Source organism: Ochotona princeps, chromosome 8 (assembly GCF_030435755.1).
Source record: "Ochotona princeps isolate mOchPri1 chromosome 8, mOchPri1.hap1, whole genome shotgun sequence".
Lineage (NCBI taxonomy): Eukaryota > Metazoa > Chordata > Mammalia > Lagomorpha > Ochotonidae > Ochotona > Ochotona princeps.
In genome coordinates this window covers 26,882,910-26,903,383 of record NC_080839.1, presented here as the reverse complement: position 1 = coordinate 26,903,383, position 20,474 = coordinate 26,882,910, and the positions used below count along the sequence as shown (strand labels likewise).

Here is a 20,474-nt window from a genome sequence, read left to right as displayed (position 1 = left end):
TAATAGCCCTTGTATACTCTTCAGAAACAGTGGATTTTTTTCTACTTACTATCACTTGACATTTTTTAACTAGTAGAAGCTTAAGCCTATAATTATAAAATAAACTGGAGTTACATCACTGTAAAAACTAAAAAACAGGGCCCAGCACAGTGGCCTAGCGGATAAGGTCCTCGCCTGAATGCGCCCTGGGATCCCATATGGGCGCCAGTTCTAATCCCAGCAGCTCCACTTCCCATCCAGCTCCCAGCTTGTGGCCTGGGAAAGCAGCTGAGGATGGCCCAAAGCCTTGGGACCCTACATCCATGTGGGAGACCCAGAAGAGGTTCCTGGTTCCCAGCTTCAGATCGGCACAGCACTGGCCATTGCGGCTCACTTGGGGAGTGCATCATCGGACGGAAGATCTTCCTCTCTGTCTCTCCTCTTCTCTGTATATCTGACTTTGTAATGAAAATAAATAAATCTTTAAAAAAAAAAACTAAAAAACAAATGAAAGGGAGAAAAATGGTGAGACTACAAGTGGAAAAGAGGGTAGAAGAAAAGTATCTATGCCTCTAAATTTGTATATATGAAATACATAACATTTGTCCAGCTTATATAAGTAATTTTAATAACATTTTTTAATTTCTTCAAACTAAAATCCTCCACCAATTCTTCTCAGTATGAATAAATCTGAAATTTAATAACTTATGCATATTTGCAGTATGAAAATTATCTATTTTACTAGCTTAAATTCTGAAAGAAATTAAGCAAAATTATTTTAGCATTGAGAAAATTACTAGCAAAGAAATTATGTAGGGAAAACTTTCATCTATGTGTTCAGGAATGCTAAGTAGAATTTTAAAAATGGATTTCTTTGATAAGATAATAATTTGTTTTTAAAAATCAATACAATTACTGAGATAGATTTTGATACTGTAAATTTCATGTGTAGATCAAAAAACAAGCAAGAAGCTAGCAATGTTTAAGAGAGGTAAAAGAGATTATCTTAAAAATAAATGTATTTTCTTTAGAGAAGTATTCTTACAGAATAAAAAGCTCAGAATGAGTACTTTAGGCATGACTGCTTTAAGAGCTGGTCGTTGCTTCAGTGCCACAGATTGAGCCACTGCTGGCAACACCAGCATTCCATATGAGCAACAGTTTGAGTTCTGATTACTCCACTTCCAGTCCTGCTTCTGGCTCCTGAGCCTGGGAAAGTGGTGGAAGATGGCCTACGTATTTGGATCTGACGTGAGCAGGAAGCAGGATTGCAGTTTCAAGCTCTTGGCTTTAGTTTTCCCTATTCCTGGCCATTGTGGCCATCCTGGGAGTGAACCAATGGCTAGATGATTTCTAAACCTGCCTTTAAATACATAAAATAAACCTTTTTAAAAAACAAAAGAACTAAATGGTGGGAAGGGAAATGGGGAGCAAGGATAGAGACAGGAAGACGGGAATCCTTATCCCTAACAAAACTATATCATGAAAAAAAAATGACAATACAAAATAAAGAACTCATACACAGACTATCTGCTAGAGAGAACAGCAAAAAAAAAAAAAAAAACCATTCTGATTAAATTCAAAGCTTAAAAGAAAACTTAGGAGACCTAATCATTGGTCATTATCCCCTGACCAACAAGTTGACCACAGAACCATACCTTCACTGATCCAGGGCGACTGTGTGGCTCCTCTGTGTTTCTCTGTTGCTTCACCGAATCATACTCATATATCCTGTTTGGAAGCACATGAAGCTGAGCATCCCCACGCTGGTGAGGAATCCCACCAGGCAGATTTGGAGACATGCTGGCTGCAACACAAAGCCCTGACTCCACATTGGGATGTGTCTCTGAGACCTGCAGAGGAAAAGCACCGCCTTCAAGACAGACAAACTGAGAGCTCGCCTGCTGACTCAACAAAGCATCGGACAGAATTTTATACTCATTTCCAGGCACAGCTGTATCACTGGTGCCATTTTCTAAGCGCCTCCTGCTCCTGGGTCCAGAACAAAGAATAGTGGGTTGCTGAAGCATAGTCTCTACTCTCTGTGATTTTTCAGTTGTTGCTTGAAGAGAGCATAGGCCCAGTCGGGGAACTCTGGCTGGTATCAGAGAAGGCTGCCCAAACGGCTGAAATACTTGCTGGAATGGATGCTGAAGAATATTTGCTCTTCCGGAAGTCTGTGTCACCATAATTGGCACACTGACTTTATAAAGGTGACCTTGAAAAAGCAGACAATAAAACTAAAAATAATAGAAATCTAAGTTTCTTCAAACAATAATCTCACCCGCAACAGGTTGGTAGGAAATATATCAATATATTAACAGGGATCAAATCCAGGCAGTTTTTCTTTTATTCTTCAATATTTATCCATGAACTTCTCTCACTGTTCGATAAATTAATGTTACCAACCCCAAATGACACTAACAAACATCATCATGTAAAGTATATCTAAAATACGTAAAAAATAATATAGTAACTACAAGATAAGGTTACTAAAGAGAGGATTCAATAATTTAAAAACTTATTGAAATTCTTCCCTAGAACAATTCTAAAAAGGAGAAAAATAAATTTATTTTTGGGCACTGAGTTAGGTACTTTACTTAATCTTTCAATAACACAAAAAATAGGTGTGATCCTCTTTCAAATTAAAATTTAGTTTTGGGACCAGAACTGTGGCATAGTAGGCTAAGCTTCCAGCTGTGGTATCAGCCTTCCACATGACTGCTGATTCTAGTTCTGATTGCTCCACTTCCCAGCCAGTTTCCTGCTTACAGCCCAGGGAAGCAGCAGAGTATGGCTCAAGTTCTTGGCCTCCGCACCCGCACAGGACATCTGCAAGAAGCTATTGGCCTCTAACTTAGGATCAGCTCACTTCTGTCACTGCAGCCATTTGGAAAGTGAATTAGCTGATGGAAAATCAACTCTTTCTCTTTCTCTCTCTCTCTCGTTCTCTCAGTTTTTTCTGTAACTCGATCTTTCAAATAAAAATAAAACCTTCGAAAAAAAGACAGTGCTGTGACTGTAAAGTGAAATAAAAGTACGCAGGCAGGAAAGCAGGAGCTGATTAATCGCCAACGGTTCAGCCATTCTTTCTGGAAGGCCATGTAGTCACCAATAAGAAAGGAGGCAAAGACTAGTCAACCTTATCTTTAGTTTTTTTCTTGATTAGAACCGGCAAGACATGGATATGTAACACTGTGTTTGCTAAAATTCAGATAACTAAAAAATTAGAAAAACATGAGTGAGCACAAAGTACCCTGTATAATGTTGGCAAAGAACTGAGAATAAAATACAACACAGGCCTAGTACAATGTCTTTCATGATAGATTGCTTTCATAACAATAACTACTACCTATTCTTACTTTTCAAATAGGTTTTACCATAAAGTGCTACAGTTTTTGGTACCGTTTGCTAAAAATCGAACTTTACGATGTCCATAAGTTAGTAAATTATCTGTACAATACACTCTTACCGGATGCAGACTGTAATGTCACACCTGCTGGTACGTGAACAGGATAACCAGGAAAAGTCAAATTTGTGCTGGGAGTTGAGGTGCCCTAAATAGAAGCAATGTACATTAGAGATGTTAGAAAAGATCTCTACCTGTATGTTTTTTCCCTAATACCCTAGGGGCTCAAAACATCAGATTCTAGACAACAGGAAAATAGCTTGACAACATCTAGGATTTAACATGTAGGCTCAGTTCTTATTTAGATCACACTTTTTATGAGTCAAAATAAATTTTATTTATTAGCAGTGAATCAAACAAGACTTGAACGATTTGAGAGTGTCAGAGGAAAAGGAGTGGAACAGGGGCCCAGGGGAGGCGAGAAGGATCGTTCATCTGCTGGTCATTCCCTAAATAGCCAAAGCCAAGAGCCCAGAATCCCATTCTGGTCTCCCATGTGTGGCAGAGACCCAAGTGTTTGAGCCATCCTCCCTTCCTAGTCACCTTAGCACAAAGTTGGGTCAGAAACAGAGTAGTCAGAATTTGAATCAGCCCTCCAGTATGGCATGCCAGCATTTCAAGGGGTAGCTTAACCCACTGCACTATAACACCTACCAGAGCCAGAAATAAAGAGTACGAACATGGGCTCATAAAACTTGCCCAGCACTTTTCTCTGAGTCTTATATCTTCAACGTGCCCGACATAAGAGCCTCAGCTATTTATAAAACTCCTACAATCTCTAAGTTGATCACTAACAGTAATTTTAAGTGGATAATAATGTGTAACTTTCACTTTGGAATGTAAACTCTATAGAGTTTCAAAATTCGAAAAAACTTCAAAAGATCAAAAGATTATGATTTTTCATTATTTAACTCACAAATATTTTAAAGGTTGACAACTAACACCCAATGTTAGTGAGGATATGATCAAATATCCTCTCAGATACCGCTTATTTAAGTGTAAACCAGCCTGGTTTTCTGGAGGACAATTTTGCAAAAAGTAACAAAACTTTTAACATTTATAACCTATAAAGCCATGTTTAAAAATGTATCTTATTATCACACAGCACAAAAAAAATGTACAAAGATAATTAATGGAATGATACATTAGAAAAAATTGCAAGTTAAGAGCCACCAATTAAACCATGGACTCTAGGGTTTAATTCAGTCAAAACTAAACAAACAAACAAAAAAAAAAAAACCCACCTTAAAATTACTGGGAGATTATTTGGCAGTGTGGCACAGAGGTAAGATGCCACTTGGGACACCTACATCCCATATTTGAGCATCTAGTTTGAGCCCCCGTTTTTGTCCTTTGTGGGAGATCACCCCTGGATCTCTATCTGCTTAGCCTATGTTCCCAAATAGGCACACGGTACACCATGTCCCCAGGGGAACCCCCTGACAATGGTTTTGGCTAACTGAGATGCCAACCTGATCTGTTCACTGGGTCTGCAGCAAGAGCAGTGGGCTATACCCTAGTCTCTCTTTTCTGTCCTTGGACGAGCTGTGCTGGGACTTTCTTGACAAGCAATTCTAAAGAAGTCAAATGTGACCCACAGCCTACTTGCCAGCTATATATGGTGACTGTGACATGAGGCATAGCTTCTAGCTGCGCTTGCAGAATGTGACCTGTGACTTGGTTGGAAGGTCCAGAGAGACATGCCTTCTAGCCAGTTACATTATTGGGTGGGACAACTGCCAGGGAAACCTTTCTGCCTTTCCGTTTCCTACTCTATATAAGTTTGTGTTCACTTTACAATAAATGGACATGCTCCATCAGACTGCCCTCAGTAGTTACTATAGCCAAAGGACACTGTTACCTCATACCATCAGTGGTTTCGGAGGCCTGTTGGCAGGAAAGACCCCTCAGAGTACTTCTGGTCTAGCTTCCAGCTAATGTACATCCTGGAAGACAGCAGACGATGGCTCAACTGCCTGAGTCCCTGCACCTATCAGTAGAAGCCAGGTAGAGCTCTGAGCTCCTTACTTCAGCTTGCCCGGCCACTTGTTATTGCAGAAATTTGGGAGTGAACTAGCAGAAGAAAAAATCTCTCTATAGGTCTTTGTCTCTAACTGAAATCAAAATAAAAGTTTTATAAGAAGTTACAGAAATAGTTGAAAGAACTAATCCTACTTATCACCCTGAAAAGTAATAACAATTAGAAGAGCAGGCAGATCTACTCCAGATAGTTAAAATAATTATCTTTAGGGTTTAAGACTTTAGGGATCTTTCACATTTTACCTATGAATTGACTGTTAATTTTTATAAGCATATTATTTCTTTATTCAAGAAAAAAGGCTGTTGCATGAATTTTAAGGACAAAGGTATTTCTCCTTTGGTTTCCTGTTAAACACAGCACTAGGGGCTGCCTCTGTAGCACAGTGAGTAAAGCTGCCACCTGCATTGTTGGAATTCCATACAGGCACCAGCTGGAGTCCTAGCTGCTCCACCTCAGATCAGCTCCCTGTTAATGGCATGGAAAAGCAATGGAAGATTCCCAAAGCCTTTGGGAGCATGCACCCACCTAGGAAACCGGAATGAAACTCCTGGCTTCTGCTTTATGGCCCAGCTCAGGCCTTGCAGTTTCAGCCATTTGGGGAGCCAATCAGCAGATAACAGATCCCTTCCTCTGTCACTGTATCTCCTTCTCTGTAACCCTGCCTTTCAAATAAATCAAAAAATCTTTAAAATATCTATATATGTGTGTGTGTGTGTATATATATATATATATGTATATATCACATCCTTCCCCACTACAGGATTTTCTTTATGTAGTTGTTAATGTGTCCCCTGTCTCCAAGTCTCTTCAAGCAAAAAATAAGCACTCTTATTCAGAGAAATAATTAAATTATTGCCCTTAAATGAAAGGAAAAATTATAACGCTATTCAACTCCGGGGGGGGGGGGGGGGGAGAGTATCAGAAAAAAATATATGAACACTGTCTACTTAAAATCCACTACACATATACAGTGTATAAAGTCCCATGCCTTGTAACCAGAAATTCCTAACTTTATGGGTACAGTGCTGGCAGATGCTAACTGCTCTGGGAGTTGCTGAGAGTTGTTGTGTGGGAAAAGTTGGTCAAAAATATTAATTCTGAAACTCCGGAGTTTTTGCTATTTTATAGAAACTGTTCCTGTCTCCCCATATCTTACCACATCTCTTCCCATTCAGATGGGGGGGGAGGAGCATGAATTCCATCTATGCCCAGCATCCTGTCACTATTCCCTAAAGTGAGGCAAATATTTTAAAGTATTTTTTTTAAGTTACATACCAGTTCTGTGGTAAAACTTGGAAGAGTTCTACCAGTAGGAATAATTATTGAGGCTGCACAGAAAGCAAAATAATTATTACACACATATTAAAATTTACCAATATAATAAATTGCTCAGTATATTTCAACTTCAGAAATATTTTATAATACTAACATGTTGGAAAAAGATGAATTATAATTTCCCAATTCCATGTGAGGGAAAAAAAGTATTTAATTATATTTTGTTGCAACAACATTAGCTAAACAGCCCACAACTAAAAGGCTTTCATTATCAAACTAAAATATCACTTTAGGAATCCATAAAGCATATTGAAGGTCCTTAGAAGGTCAAGGCAGCACTAAGCTCTTCATTATAACTTTTCATTAAGGAAAAAATAATGTTTGTTCAGTGACATATTTCTAGGAGCCTTTACTACTGAGCAAAAATATAGACTATAAACCCATTCTAAATTATATAGGTTCAAAATAAATTTCAATTCACTAATTTCATGGAGAATCACATACAGTACTTTGGCCAAATAAGAAAAACATAACCACAGTATTAGGAACAAATTTACAAGAGCACATTTTCCAATGAAGCAAATACCATTAAGAAAAATGTATGAGAACAAATTCTCAGGAAAATGCCAATTCAACATTTATTAAAGGTACAATCCCACCCATCATCTTTATTATCTGCCAATCTCTTATGCAACTTTACATAGAGATATTTTACAGTATCTTTAACAAGCTCACAAAGTGGTGGTGACTGTCATTTTTCATTTGAACAATTAAACAATTCATTTAAACAAATTAAAGAACAGATAATAACTGCAAAGGGCCCAGTGTGATAGCTCAGGAGGTTAATGCTTTCCTTGCAAGCACTGGGATCCATTATGGGTGCCAGTTCATGCTCCAGCTGCTCCACTTCCCTTCCAACTCCCTGCTAATGACCTGGAAACTCAGTGGAGGATGGCCCAAGTCCTTAGGGTCCTGCATCCACACAGGAGACCTGGAAGAGACTCCAGGCTCCTGGCTTCAGATTGGCTCAGCTCTGGCTATTGCGGCCATTTCAGGACTGAACCAATGGATGAAAGATCTTTGTCTCTCTGCAAATCTGCCTTTCCAATTTAAAAACTTTTACTAAAAAATTTTTTTAACTTTTAGAATTTTTTTAAAATGTGGCAGTACAGAGTCTATTAATCTTCAAAAAAAAAATAGTAAATGACTACATTAAAAGCATAAAAAGATATCAGTTGAGCCAGGTAATCACAAACCTTAAATGCTACAGATTAATTTTACCTAACTAAACACAACTGGTAGAATATTATTTCGTCTTATCGTTAACAAAACCAAAAGCTTTTTAACATGTCTGTGCAAACATATTTATCAGCACAAACCTTTATTGTGGCCTATTTTACACATAGCGCATTAAGGAAAATGGCCCTCAAGATCTATCTCTGATGCTACAAGAGTTCCATCTACAACAAACAGCTCAGAAGAGCAAATTTCTAAACTAATCATTCTTTCCATGTTAACACAAAAGAAGTGAGGCTGCAGATTGATGGTTAATGAAGCACAGAATTATTTTTATCCTCTGTTCATCTATGGCTTAGCTTATTAACAGGCATTCTTTTAGAAAAACTAAATTGGAAAGAAGTAGAGTAGCAGGAACACAATGGTATTAGTCTTAATTAGTTGAAGTGAGCAAAGCTTAAGCTGCTACAGCTTAAGCCATAGCCTGAGAGGAAACAAAAATCTGTTAACACACAGTCTCCAGCAATTAAAAGAATTTCTTGGGGGAAAATAGCAACAATCTTCCTCCTTTAAATACCTCGCAAACAAATCTTTAAGGATAATTCTCTGTCTTTAAAACAAAAAAATCAAATAGAGCTATAAGATAGGCTTTAAAGTTTCTTCATCGACACCAGAATAAAAACATTGAACTAGCAGTTTTATAGTGAAGTTTCATGCAGATGTCAATTTCCATACTAAACAAGTCACATTTCTAATGTATTGCACCACTTCTATATGTTCACATATTTTATATGTATACCATTAAATGTATCTGGAAAATATATTTTTAATATTCAAGATAGTTTTAATGATCAATTAAGTTTTTAACTGAATAGGTGTTTTTAATAAAAGTTTCGTAATTTTATTCTTAGTTTATATATTTCAGGTATATTAAATTTTACAAACAAACTTTGTAAAATAGCAAAAATTCACTTCCACATGCAATTTGAGACATACTGCCACATGGCAATATGGCATAATAATGTTAAAATCCCTAAGCGTCCTTTCCCACCCACCATCACAATCCCTTGAAACACGGTATAAAGGACAGTGCCACGAGGCTTCGTACTCCTCTGAATCATCCCAGATCTCATTCCCCAAGCTCCACACACACAAAACAACAGGTCTGTTTCATAAGCACATGGCTATGTCCTGAAAGCAAAGCTGAACAGATTTAACACTGAAATCATTCAAGCAGCCAAACATAACAGTCACACTTTCAATAGCTGCAAGTCTGAGAATGTACACACTCGGTGTAGACCTACTGTCGGTACCTATTACTCAAGAGAGATAATGTTCAGAGAGGTCAAGCAAAAGCTCCTGGTCGGCTCTTCCCCTCCTCCCACCGAGACTGAAGACCAGACAGTAAACACTGACTCTCGAAGGCCTCTAAGAATGAGGCAATCACAGGACGATGGCTACCCACCACAGACTGCCCAGGACAGCCCTAGTTTATCACCTGATATTCTGAGGTAATTGCTCATAGAATCCCATTTCTCTCCCAAACGTGGATTACAAATAAAGTATAATCACTTCAAGTACAAGGTAATAGTTTTGACTGTAATGTGCAAATACAGGTGTCTTCAAGACCCTATCAAAGTGTTCATGAGGTAACAAAATATTTTCAGAGCCAGCACTGTGAAAGAAAAAGTCAAAGTTCGCCTGCAGCACTGGCATCCCATATAGGCGCCGGACTGTGTCCTGCCTACTTCACTTCTGATCCAGTTCCCTGCTTGTGGCCTGGAAAAACACTGGATCGTCCCTGCACCAATGTGGGAGACCTGGAAGAAGTTTCAGGATCCTAACTTCAGATTGGCCCATCTCTGGCCATTATGGCTATTTGGTGAATGAACCAGCACATGGAAAACCTCGTTGTCGCTCCTTTCTCTCCCTTTCTTTCTTTCTTTCTTTCTCTTTCTCTCTCTCTCTCTCTCTTTCTCTGTAACTCCTGCAAGTGAGATAATCTTCTTAAAAAATTACTTTTTGGGCCTGGCGGCGTGGCCTAGCGGCTAAAGTCCTCGCCTTTAAAGCCCCGGGATCCCATATGGGCGCCGGTTCTAATCCCGGCAGCTCCACTTCCCATCCAGCTCCCAGCTTGTGGCCTGGGAAAGCAGTTGAGGACGGCCCAATGCATTGGGACACTGCACCCGCGTGGGAGACCCGGAAGAGGTTCCTGGTTCCCAGCTTCAGATTGGCGCGCACCGGCCCGTTGTGGCTCACTTGGGGAGTGAATCATCGGATGGAAGATCTTCCTCTCTGTCTCTCCTCCTCTCTGTATATCTGACTTTGTAATAAAAATAAATCTTTAAAAAAAAATTACTTTTCAAAATACCAAGATAATACATGCTTTCTTCATTTTGTTATGTTTTGTTTACATTAGGATGATGCAAAAAGCACTGATGAGTACCTTAGCATGAAATAAGGGAGCAGCATCAAAACGTGTTAGTAGACATTGTATTCTCCTGTGCCATCCACTCAGTTTAAAAAAGAAGAAAGAATGGGCCTGGCGGCGTGGCCTAGTGGCTAAAGTCCTCGCCTTGAAAGCCCCAGGATCCCATATGGATGCCAGTTCTATTCCCGGCAGCTCCACTTCCCATCCAGCTCCCTGCTTGTGGCCTGGGAAAGCAGTCGAGGACGGCCCAATGCATTGGGACCCTGCACCCGCGTGGAGACCCGGAAGAGGTTCCAGGTTCCCGGCTTTGGATCGGCGCGCACTGGCCTGTTGCAACTCACTTGGGGAGTGAATCATCGGACGGAGGGTCTTCTTCTCTGTCTCTCCTCCTATCTGTATATCTGGCTGTAATAAAATGAATAAATCTTTAAAAAAAAAAAAGAAGAAATAAGAAAACAGCAGCAGAAGCAACAAGAGCCTGGGTATAACATGAGAATTATTAATTATGCTAGAATCATTAATTAACTATACTATATGGTGTTGTGGCATATAGGTTCAGCTCCCATCTACAATGTCACCATCCCATATGAACACATCAGTTCATGTTCCCACTGCTCCTTTTTAAATCCAACTCCCTGCTAATAGCCTGGGAAAACAGTGCAAGATGATGCAAGTATTTGTGCCCCGCCACCAACATGGAAGACCCAGATGAAGCTCATAGCTCCTTCCTGTCTTTGACCAGCCCAGTGTGAGCTATTGCAGCCACTCGGAAAGTGAACCAGCAGACAGAAGATTCTGTCTCTCCTTCATTTTTCTCTCTCGCTCTTTTAAGTAAATTAATAAAATAATTAAAAAGTAATTATTATGTTATATTTCAGTCAACAAGAATATTTCCTTTAAATATTTGATGAGAATGAAAAAAATGCATAGAGCATTCAGCCAGCATTCAGAAATGCAAAGGTCCATGAAGAAAAGCCTTTGTGCTGCTATTCAAGTTGGAAACTCACCTCCTCCTTGCTTCAAGAAACATTTTTACTTCAAGAAATAATAGAAAAGAATATGATTATTCAGACCTGAGTGACTGGCAGACAATTTTTAATTAAGTAAGCATTATTTCAAGCAAACAAGCAGTATTTTTTGCCAATCATAAAATTCAAGCTTTCAAGCAAAAATTTAATACTGGAAAGCTTTTCTATCACAGTAGATGATCTTTGTGGTGATATAAATGTTATTTTTATCTCAGGTAATTAACATTATTTTCCAAATTACCAATGTATACTACAAAATTGTCCATGGGTCAAAAAAACAAGCAGGAAATAAAATATTCTCAAACATCTGTTGGTGGGGTTTCAGATTCCACCTTGCAGTGACCCTCTCAAACTACCTCTTATTAAATAGCTCTGTCTTTCCTAATTGTGTATCTGTGCAAAGTCAGATTTTCTTCATATACTTTAACAAAAACAATATATCACAACAGCTTGAACTTAGAAATAGATATAGAGATTGAAGTAGTAATTAAAAACCTCACAGAAAAAACTCAAGACCAGATGGCTTCATAGCTGAGTCCTATCACACAAATTAGAATACCAACCCTTCATAAAGTCTTCAACAAACAAACTAGAGGGGAATTTCCAAGCACATTTTACGATATCTGCATCACTCAGGTCTCAAAGATCATACAAGAAAAAGAAACCCAGTTATTTTTGATATTTGAATATTAATACAAAAACACCTGATAAAACACAAGCAAACTAAATGCAGCACCACATCAAACACTATATATACACCTCATGGCCAAGTGGGATTTATCCCTACCATGCAAGGCCAGTTTAACATATTAATAAATCAAACAATGTGATATATCATATTAACAGAATGAAAGCCAAAACCACATACCATTTCAACCAGTGCAGGAAAAAAATGATTTGACAAAGTTCAATGCCCTCTCTTGCTTTAATGAAAAAAACTCCAAACAGTTTATGAATAAACTTCTTCATTATAAAATCCATCTATGAAAAAATCAACAGTTAACATCAAAGTAAGTAGAGAAAAGCTGAAATCAGTTCTTCTACAATTCAGTGCATGACCTACTTACAATGTCTGCTCAAAACAGAAGCTAAAATATCAAGAGTAATCCTACCAAAAATGAAAGACTTTTTACAATAAAAAGCATATAAATTAGACAAGAAGTAAAAGAAGTAAAATTATCTCTCTGTACAGATGACATGATCCCAAAGACTATTCACATGCTGTGTGTTCAATACAATATAAAATTAGCATGCAACACTCAGCTGTATTTCTGTACACAAATAGTGATCAATCTTAAAAAAGATCACTTACAATGGCATATCAAAATTTAAATACTTAAAAATGAGTTGAACCAAGGAGGTGAGAAATCTGTACCAAGGATGTAAAAAAGGATAAACACTGATGAAAGAAACTGAAGAACAAATAATGAGATGGGGCTGGTGACATGTCTCAATAGGATAATCCTCTACTTTCAAGCCCGTGCCAGGATCCTATATGGGCACCAATTCATGTTCTGGCTGATCCACTTCCCATTCAGCTCCCAGAGAAAGTATCAGGGGATGGCCTAAGTTCTTGGGATCCAGCACCCACACAGGAGACTCAAAAGAAGCTCTTGGCTCACGGCTTCAGATCAGCTCAAATCATAGGGGTCATTTTGGGAGTGAACCAGCAGATGGAAGATCTTTCTCTCTGCCTCTCCTCCTCTCTGTATATCTCACTTTCCAACAAAAATAAACAAACAAAAAAAAAGCTTTAAAAATCTTCTGAAAAAAGAAATAAGTATAATGATAATCACAGTTCATGGATCAAAAATAATATTGTTTGATTATCCATTCTTTCTCAAACAGTAAACAAATTCAACACAATCCATTATCAAAATCCCCAAAGTATTCTTCATAGACATGTAAAACAATTCTAAAATTCATACAAAACCACCCACACACACACACACACACACACAAAAAAAAAAAACCTCAAACAGCCAAAGCAATTTGAGGGGGAAAAAAAGTAGAAAGAATCAGCCTGCCCGATTTTAAGTTAGATTACAAAACTCCAAAAACCAAAACAGCATGGTACTGACATAGAAACAGACACACAGACCAGTAAACCTGAGTAGAGAGCCAAGAAACAAACCTAACATACATGGTAAATTGATTTTCAACCAGGATACTAAGACAACACAATGGGGAAAGGATAGCCTCATCAACAGGTGATGTGAGAAAGCTACAATTCCTCATATGAAGGAATCAAACTGAACTCTTACACCATACACAAAAACCAACTCACAATCTAAGAAAACCCTAACATTAGACCTGAAACCATAAAATTCCTAGCAGAAACCACAGTGGAAAATCTTGATATTAGCCTTGACAATAATTTTTTGGATATAACAAAAAATTCGAGTAATAAAACAAAACTAAATAAGATTACACATTACATTAAAAAGTTCTGCACATTACAGTCAACAAAAAGGCAGTCTACATATTGAGAGAAAAATACCTGCAAACTATCTGTCTGATAAACAGTTAATACCCAAAATACACAAGGCTACACAACTCAAATGCAGGAAAAACAAGCCAATCGTAAAATGCGGCAAAATCTGAACAATTTGTTTAAAATGACATAAAAATAACCATATTAGGAGGTCACTGGCACAGCAGTTAGAATAGTGCTTGGAATACCACACTGGAACACCTGGGTTCAAGTCCTGATTCTTTGGCTTCGCATTCAACAACCTGCTAATGTGCATTCTGGGAGGCAACAGATAGTGGTTTCAAGTGCTTGGGACACTGCCATCAGCCTAGGAAACCCAGAATGAGTTCCTGGCTCCTGACTTTAGCCTAGCCCAACCCCTATTTTGTGAAGTCATTTGGGCAATGAACCAATGGATGGAAGATCTCTGTTTCTCTCCACCTTTCAAATAAAATGCAAATAATTTTTAATTATAAATTCCCGATACATAAAAAGGTGCTCAACATCACTAACTTCCAGGGATCCAGGGAAACACAAATCAAAACCACAATGAGAAACCAGTTTATACTGAACAGGATGACGACTATTAGAAAGAGACAGCAAGTGTTGGTGAAGTATAGAAAAAAAGATATGCATCTTTGTATGCTGTTCACCAACACAGCTATTAAATAAAACAGAATTTACCTAATCCTTCTTATGGCTATATAACCCAAAGGAAATTAAGTCGCGGTTCATAAAAATATCTGTGCTCCCATGTTCACTGTAGCATTATTCACAACAGACCAAGATACGGTAACAATCAAGGTATATGGTAGTGGATGAATGGATAAAATACATATTTATTTATGTACACAACAGATTATCCAGCTTTTGAAAAGGATATTACACTATTTGCCACAACATGAATCTTTCTGGAGGACACCACCCTTAGTAAAACAAATCAAAAGAAAAATACTGCATCATTTTACCTGTAGGTGGAATCTAAAAAAGATAATAACATAAATAGCATGTTGAATACAGAGAAATCAAATAAAATAGTGGCTACCAGACGCAGGTGGTGAAGAAACGTGCAGTTGTAGGTCAAAGATTACAAAGCCACAGAAATAAAAGATAAGCAAGTCTTTCCACTAGATACATGTATACATCTCAAAATCTTATGCTGTGCAGCCTTAATATATACACTAAGCTTTACATAAGATATTCATGAATCCAACAGGCTTATTTTAAGCTAGACACTAACAAGACATAAAAGTGTACCAATGTCATTCTTCTGACCACAATTTTTTTGTTCAAGAAATCCGTATTACGTTCATAGGTAATCAAGGTTTTAATTATTAACCAGTATTTTTTTAATTACTTGAGAGACAAATATGAGAAACAGAGAAAATGAATGAGAATATCCCATCCACTGTGCATTCCCCAAATGCCCACAATGGCTGGGACTGGGCCAAGGGGAGGAACCTGCCAGGAAGGTGGCTTACCATGTGCGTAACAGGGACACAGTTACTTGAACCATTACCACTGACTCCCAGGTGCTCCTTCAACTAGAAACCCGATTGAGGAGCTGGAGCTGGGGGTCAAACCCAAGCCCGCAGACAAGGCGCAGGCATCTAACTGCCTGGCTAACTCCTGCTTCTAAACCAAAGGACTGCTAGTTTTAGTTTTCATTTCTAATATGAATACAGATACATAAAATCCATATTTTATAAAGCTCTTTGCAGTCCTCAATTTTCAGGAGTATATAAGGGTTCTGAGACCAGAAAGAAGAAAAAAGCCAAGAACTAAAGGAAGAGAAATTACTAAACAGATAGATAATGCCGTGGAAAATACCCACAGATAAAGAGAATACAGCAAAGCAAATAAGTTGTAAAGTGAAGGAGACAAAGGCAAATGACTAGAGTGTAGTTTTAATTTGTACTTGTTATCAAAAGAGATAAAAAGGTTGTAGATGTTTATTTTAGTCAGGCTTTTAAAAGCATATCATGAGAAGATATAATTAAGAAGTATTTCAATTTTATGAGGCTATTTATTCCAAGGATCTTATTGTAGGGTTCCTAGAACTGGAGAGAGATAGGAACAAGACCTGCACTAGGCTTGCTCTTAAAGGAAACAGGTACTCCTTCTTAATCTCCTTCATTACAAACTACGTAGAAGAGAGGAAGGAGAAAAACAGCCTTACTTGAAATGTAATTATTTCTATTATTCTAACTTCTAAGGACACAGAATTAAAAGGTGCTGAGTAAAAACCGCAGGAGCTGGAAAGCTACTTTGTGATTTAAAGCATTGCTAATATTACCATCTTGCGGAAAAATCAAGTACTACAGTTTCAAATGACAAAGAACCTGAGCAGTGTTAAGCATGCTTTCTGACAAAAGATAGTCACGTATTTTCCTCTAACCATCAAACTCTTATGCCAGCCTTAAATAAAAACAGTCTTCAGCATTTTCAACATGTAAGAGATAAAGTCCAAAAGAACATTATTTAAAGAGAAGTAAAAAGGATTGTCATGACAAAAGTTAAAAACAAAAGCACAGCCAAAACCTCAGCTGATGTTTCAACGTGCCAACTTAATAAATACCGCCATGTCTAGTTCTCAATTCTTTGGCAGCACAGTACTGTATAAAGGCTGCCATTTTTTAAAGTTACAATTGCTGTCACACGTACATCCTCCTATTGTATAACTAAAGAAACAACCTTATAATCTTCTCTTCACCTTAGTCCACATAAATCTGATGTAAATTTTCTCAAACATGCAATCTGATCCCCACTCCACCTTCATTTCTTCACTCTAAAATACTAACTAAATCAAAACACAAAACCTAATTGTGTGAGTAACCCACACACACACACCCACAGGAGCACAAAGAGAAGAATCAAATGGGGAAACAAGGAATATAGGCTAGAAAGATAGGATGGCACTACTCTCCCTCCTACTAGTCAACCATATGGAGTTTAAATTGATAGAGGCAAAATGGAAAAATTTTGTCCCTTGAAGGAAGAGGGCTCTATTCAAACCATCAAAGGACCAAGATTAAAAAATAGTATTAATACATCTGGCCAATTTCTTGCCATCATTTTAAACATTCCAAACAAGAGGTGGTCTGAACAAGCTCCCTATTCTAGTTAAGTCTATTTTTTCATCCAGCACAAAACGGATCTATTACATACACAGAACATAAGAGGAAGAGAATGTATAAGTACGCACGCATACACCAAACGCTGCCTCTGCCCACACAGCAGTGACTGTGGGTTACTTCATGCTGAGACCCACAAACTCTGAAACAATCAATGGGTGCTCCTAAAAATGCATAAACTGTGGACCTCTCCCTATAAAATTCAGCTTTCTCACTTCTGGATATGGTTATTAACCTCACTTCAGTAACCTGAGTTTTTAAATCAATTTCATAGGATGTTGATTTATGCTGTGTTCATGTAATGGAAGAGTTCTTGAAGCTCACACCCTCTCATCTTAACAACATTACACTGTTTAGCGAAAAATAACCACCAAAAGAGAATCCATTCTGAAAAAATAGCACCAATTTACAACCTGTTGGTGACTGCACTGCTTGGTGCAAGCCATGTGGCAGCTGGAAGGTGAACACAGGTGGACGGACACTATGCCTAAAGAAGTCTTCTGTTGCCTTAGACTGCAGGATCTTGGTTTCCCAGAGCTGTAGAGGGGAGAAACAGGGATGTGGTGCTTTTATTAAAAAGTATTATGATATTTTCTTCTTTGAAGTTTAAATTGACAGAATGGGTAAGTGGTAAAACTATAATTTAGGAGTTAAACTACAATTTATGGGTATAAGCTGAAAAAATACGTAGGAAACTTTGTATTGTCTACACACCTGCTTTAGGTCTTTTAAGACCTGTTCCTCTACACCTTCTTCAGCAAACAGATTCCGTACTGCTTCAATTACATCTTCAATTACAGATCTGTAAAGTTTAGGCTACAGAAGAGCAATTGATCCAGTTTTAAATTCTCATTTGACATCTTAAAAGACATGAATTGAACAATTTCTAATCTTTATAATCTAAAGAAAACTCACCATAAGGATTTTACTAAGCATATCCCACTCTGTTATCAGCTTGCCATAAATCGTGTGGCCATAAATAGCTTCAGACCCATAATCTCAGCCTACTGAATTGAATTAATATTCAGCTACAACAAAATGAAATCATAATCTTGTAAAGATATATGGTAATGGCTATGTTACTTGGCTACTGTCAGTATTTAACCTTCCAACTTCTTATATAAAAGGAAAATAATTTAAAGCTGCTGGAAATAAACCTATTTTCACTTTCCTGTTTACTCAAAGTGACCAAAACGCTCTTTTTTTTTAGGGCTCACTGTATTATTTCTACAAATGTGAATAAATTTCAAGCCATAAAACAGGGATAATCAAAGCTTGTCCCACTTTCAAAATACAGTTCAAAAATTATTCTGAATCGTTCTCAAGTACAATTGGCACTAAAATGGATTTCCTAACAGAAACCTAGGGCATAAAACACCTTACCCTTCCTTCTGCCATGAGCTTCCACTGCAGAGACCAAATAGCACTCTAAAATACTTCCTGGTGAAAACGGGTCATGTAATAAAATAAAGCAGATTTCTACCCAGGTTGTCTAAAGTTACATCCATAGAAAAACAGGCACGTGGAATCAACTCAAGCATTCCAATCTATGAAAACTGTGCTGCAGCCCAGCCCCCTGCCTTAAAGGCCAATGTAAACCATGCTGAAAATAATGACCTAGCCAAAGCTAGGTGAGTAGTGGCAATTCAGAAATTTAGTTGATTCAAATCAGTCCAAAATGAAAACTGTGGCATTCTAGGATTGCTTTTTTAATACTACCCAGAAAATACTCTAAATAATCCTGTTCATGCCAAGAGTAGCTAAATTTTAGACTAATCTTTCTAAATATCCAGAGTAAGCCTATTAATAGGCCAATCACCAACATTTAAATAATAGGTTGTTCATAAGCATATCCATCATGACTAAGTGCCCCGAGATTAGTTGTTTCTTCTAAAATGGTTTGTCCTGATAAAGGCATACTAAATTGATGCTTCAGTGTTAGTCCCAGCTATTGAGAGCACACGTAAAGCTACAGAAAAAATCCCTACGGCTAAAAACATCTTTAATATCTGCCCTCAAAACATAATATATAGCCAAAAAAAATTGAAAACAATTTTTCAAAAGCCAAATAGGAAGTGAATATTCTTCGCATTTTATATCCCTTTTTCCTATCTTTATTAAAACTGAAAAGTCTAAGAGTCCGTCTTTACTTCTTCCCCCTTTAAAACACACACACAGTCTCTCTCCTTGGAGTTTTCTAATCTGGCAAAAATTGTTAGCCCCAGTAAGCTCACCTCCAAGTATAAGTACTTTACATACCTCAAGACACATCATAAGGATAATAATAATTAAAATCGTGGGTCTGGAAAACTGGACCCTCTTGTCGTGTGTGTATATATGTATATAAACATGTACATGAACCTTAAAAAAAAACACCACACAGATCTAAGCAGGCACATTTGTTTTTTTAGGAAATATGAAGTCACCTGAGATGAACTAATAAAGACGCAATCTTTTCTTTTTCTAATTCGGGTTTTGAAGATATATAGAGGGTCTCACAAAAGCCATTTAGCCAGTACATTTCTAAATCCTCACCGTGAGGTTTAGGTACCTCTTATGAGTAGAAGGGTAAAGGTAGCAGGCGGCACACTTATGCATGTAAGTGCTAAAGGACAGGGGAAATCGGAGTTACGAAAAAAGACACTAAAAATACGTGCTGAGGCAACATGAAGTACCAACGTTACTGGTACTTCACGCCACCTCAGGTTAGTAAAGTGCGCCGTCGTCAACAGAGACCAGGCTAAAGCTAAGAATTGGAGTACAACTGAACTCGAGAATGTTCTCAACAGAAAATCAGAGGAGTTAAAGGTGAGGCCTCACTTCTGACACCCCAACTGAGATCATGTTTGGGTGAAAACGGGGAAAGGAAGGTCGCTTGTTCTGAGGAGAGGTAGGTTCCGACTTCCAGGAGACGGCCCAGGCCTTACAGCAGAGGGTTTGGAAGCCAGAGAACACTAAAGGGAGTACCGCTCTCAAGTGCCAAGAACGAGCGCCCAGGGAAGCCCCCTCAACGGAGACCCCGCACCCCCTTACCACCGGGTTCACGCTGGCCATGATGGCGGCTCCGGCGCCAGGCCCTCTGCGCCTGCGCAGCACGCGGGGCCGTTTTGAACGGCGGTGCACGCGCGCGGCGGGCGCGGAGGACGCCGGGAGTGGGGCGGGAGCGGGGTTGGGCCAACTTTAGGCCCGGGACCCAGACGGGCAAGAGGTTGGGGAAGCAGGGGCCCATTTCTCTGTCACCTTAACATGCGCTTCAGGTAATCCTAATGAAAGGAAAAAAGGAAACAGAAAAACTAGTGCCTGAGGCCTCCCCCCAAGGGAATCTGACGATAAAATGCAACTGCAAAGTGGTGGCTGAAAGCAAGGTCAGCTTGACAAGACCAGCCTGGCTACTTTGCCTTCTCAGGCAGAAATTGCCATCTTTGGACCAGCTGTAACTCCTTTCCTGCCCTGAAAGGCTGGGCATCT

The 20,474-nt window shown here is 38.5% G+C and overlaps 1 protein-coding gene across 1 annotated transcript in view; it reads right to left on the bottom strand.

Moving 5' to 3' along the window:
* Positions 1–20,106, bottom strand: part of GTF2A1L (general transcription factor IIA subunit 1 like) — a 75,111-nt gene extending 55,005 nt beyond the window's left edge. Inside the window, exons 1-6 of the mRNA XM_004590659.3 lie at positions 20,040–20,106; positions 17,721–17,822; positions 17,420–17,543; positions 6,705–6,757; positions 3,452–3,536; positions 1,638–2,197 (exon numbers count right to left, since the gene is read on the bottom strand). Coding sequence (XP_004590716.2) covers positions 1,638–2,197; positions 3,452–3,536; positions 6,705–6,757; positions 17,420–17,543; positions 17,721–17,822; positions 20,040–20,060 — 945 coding nt within the window. The 5' untranslated portion in view covers positions 20,061–20,106. The remainder of the gene's footprint in view (positions 1–1,637; positions 2,198–3,451; positions 3,537–6,704; positions 6,758–17,419; positions 17,544–17,720; positions 17,823–20,039) is intronic.
* Positions 20,107–20,474: the final 368 nt, after the last annotated feature.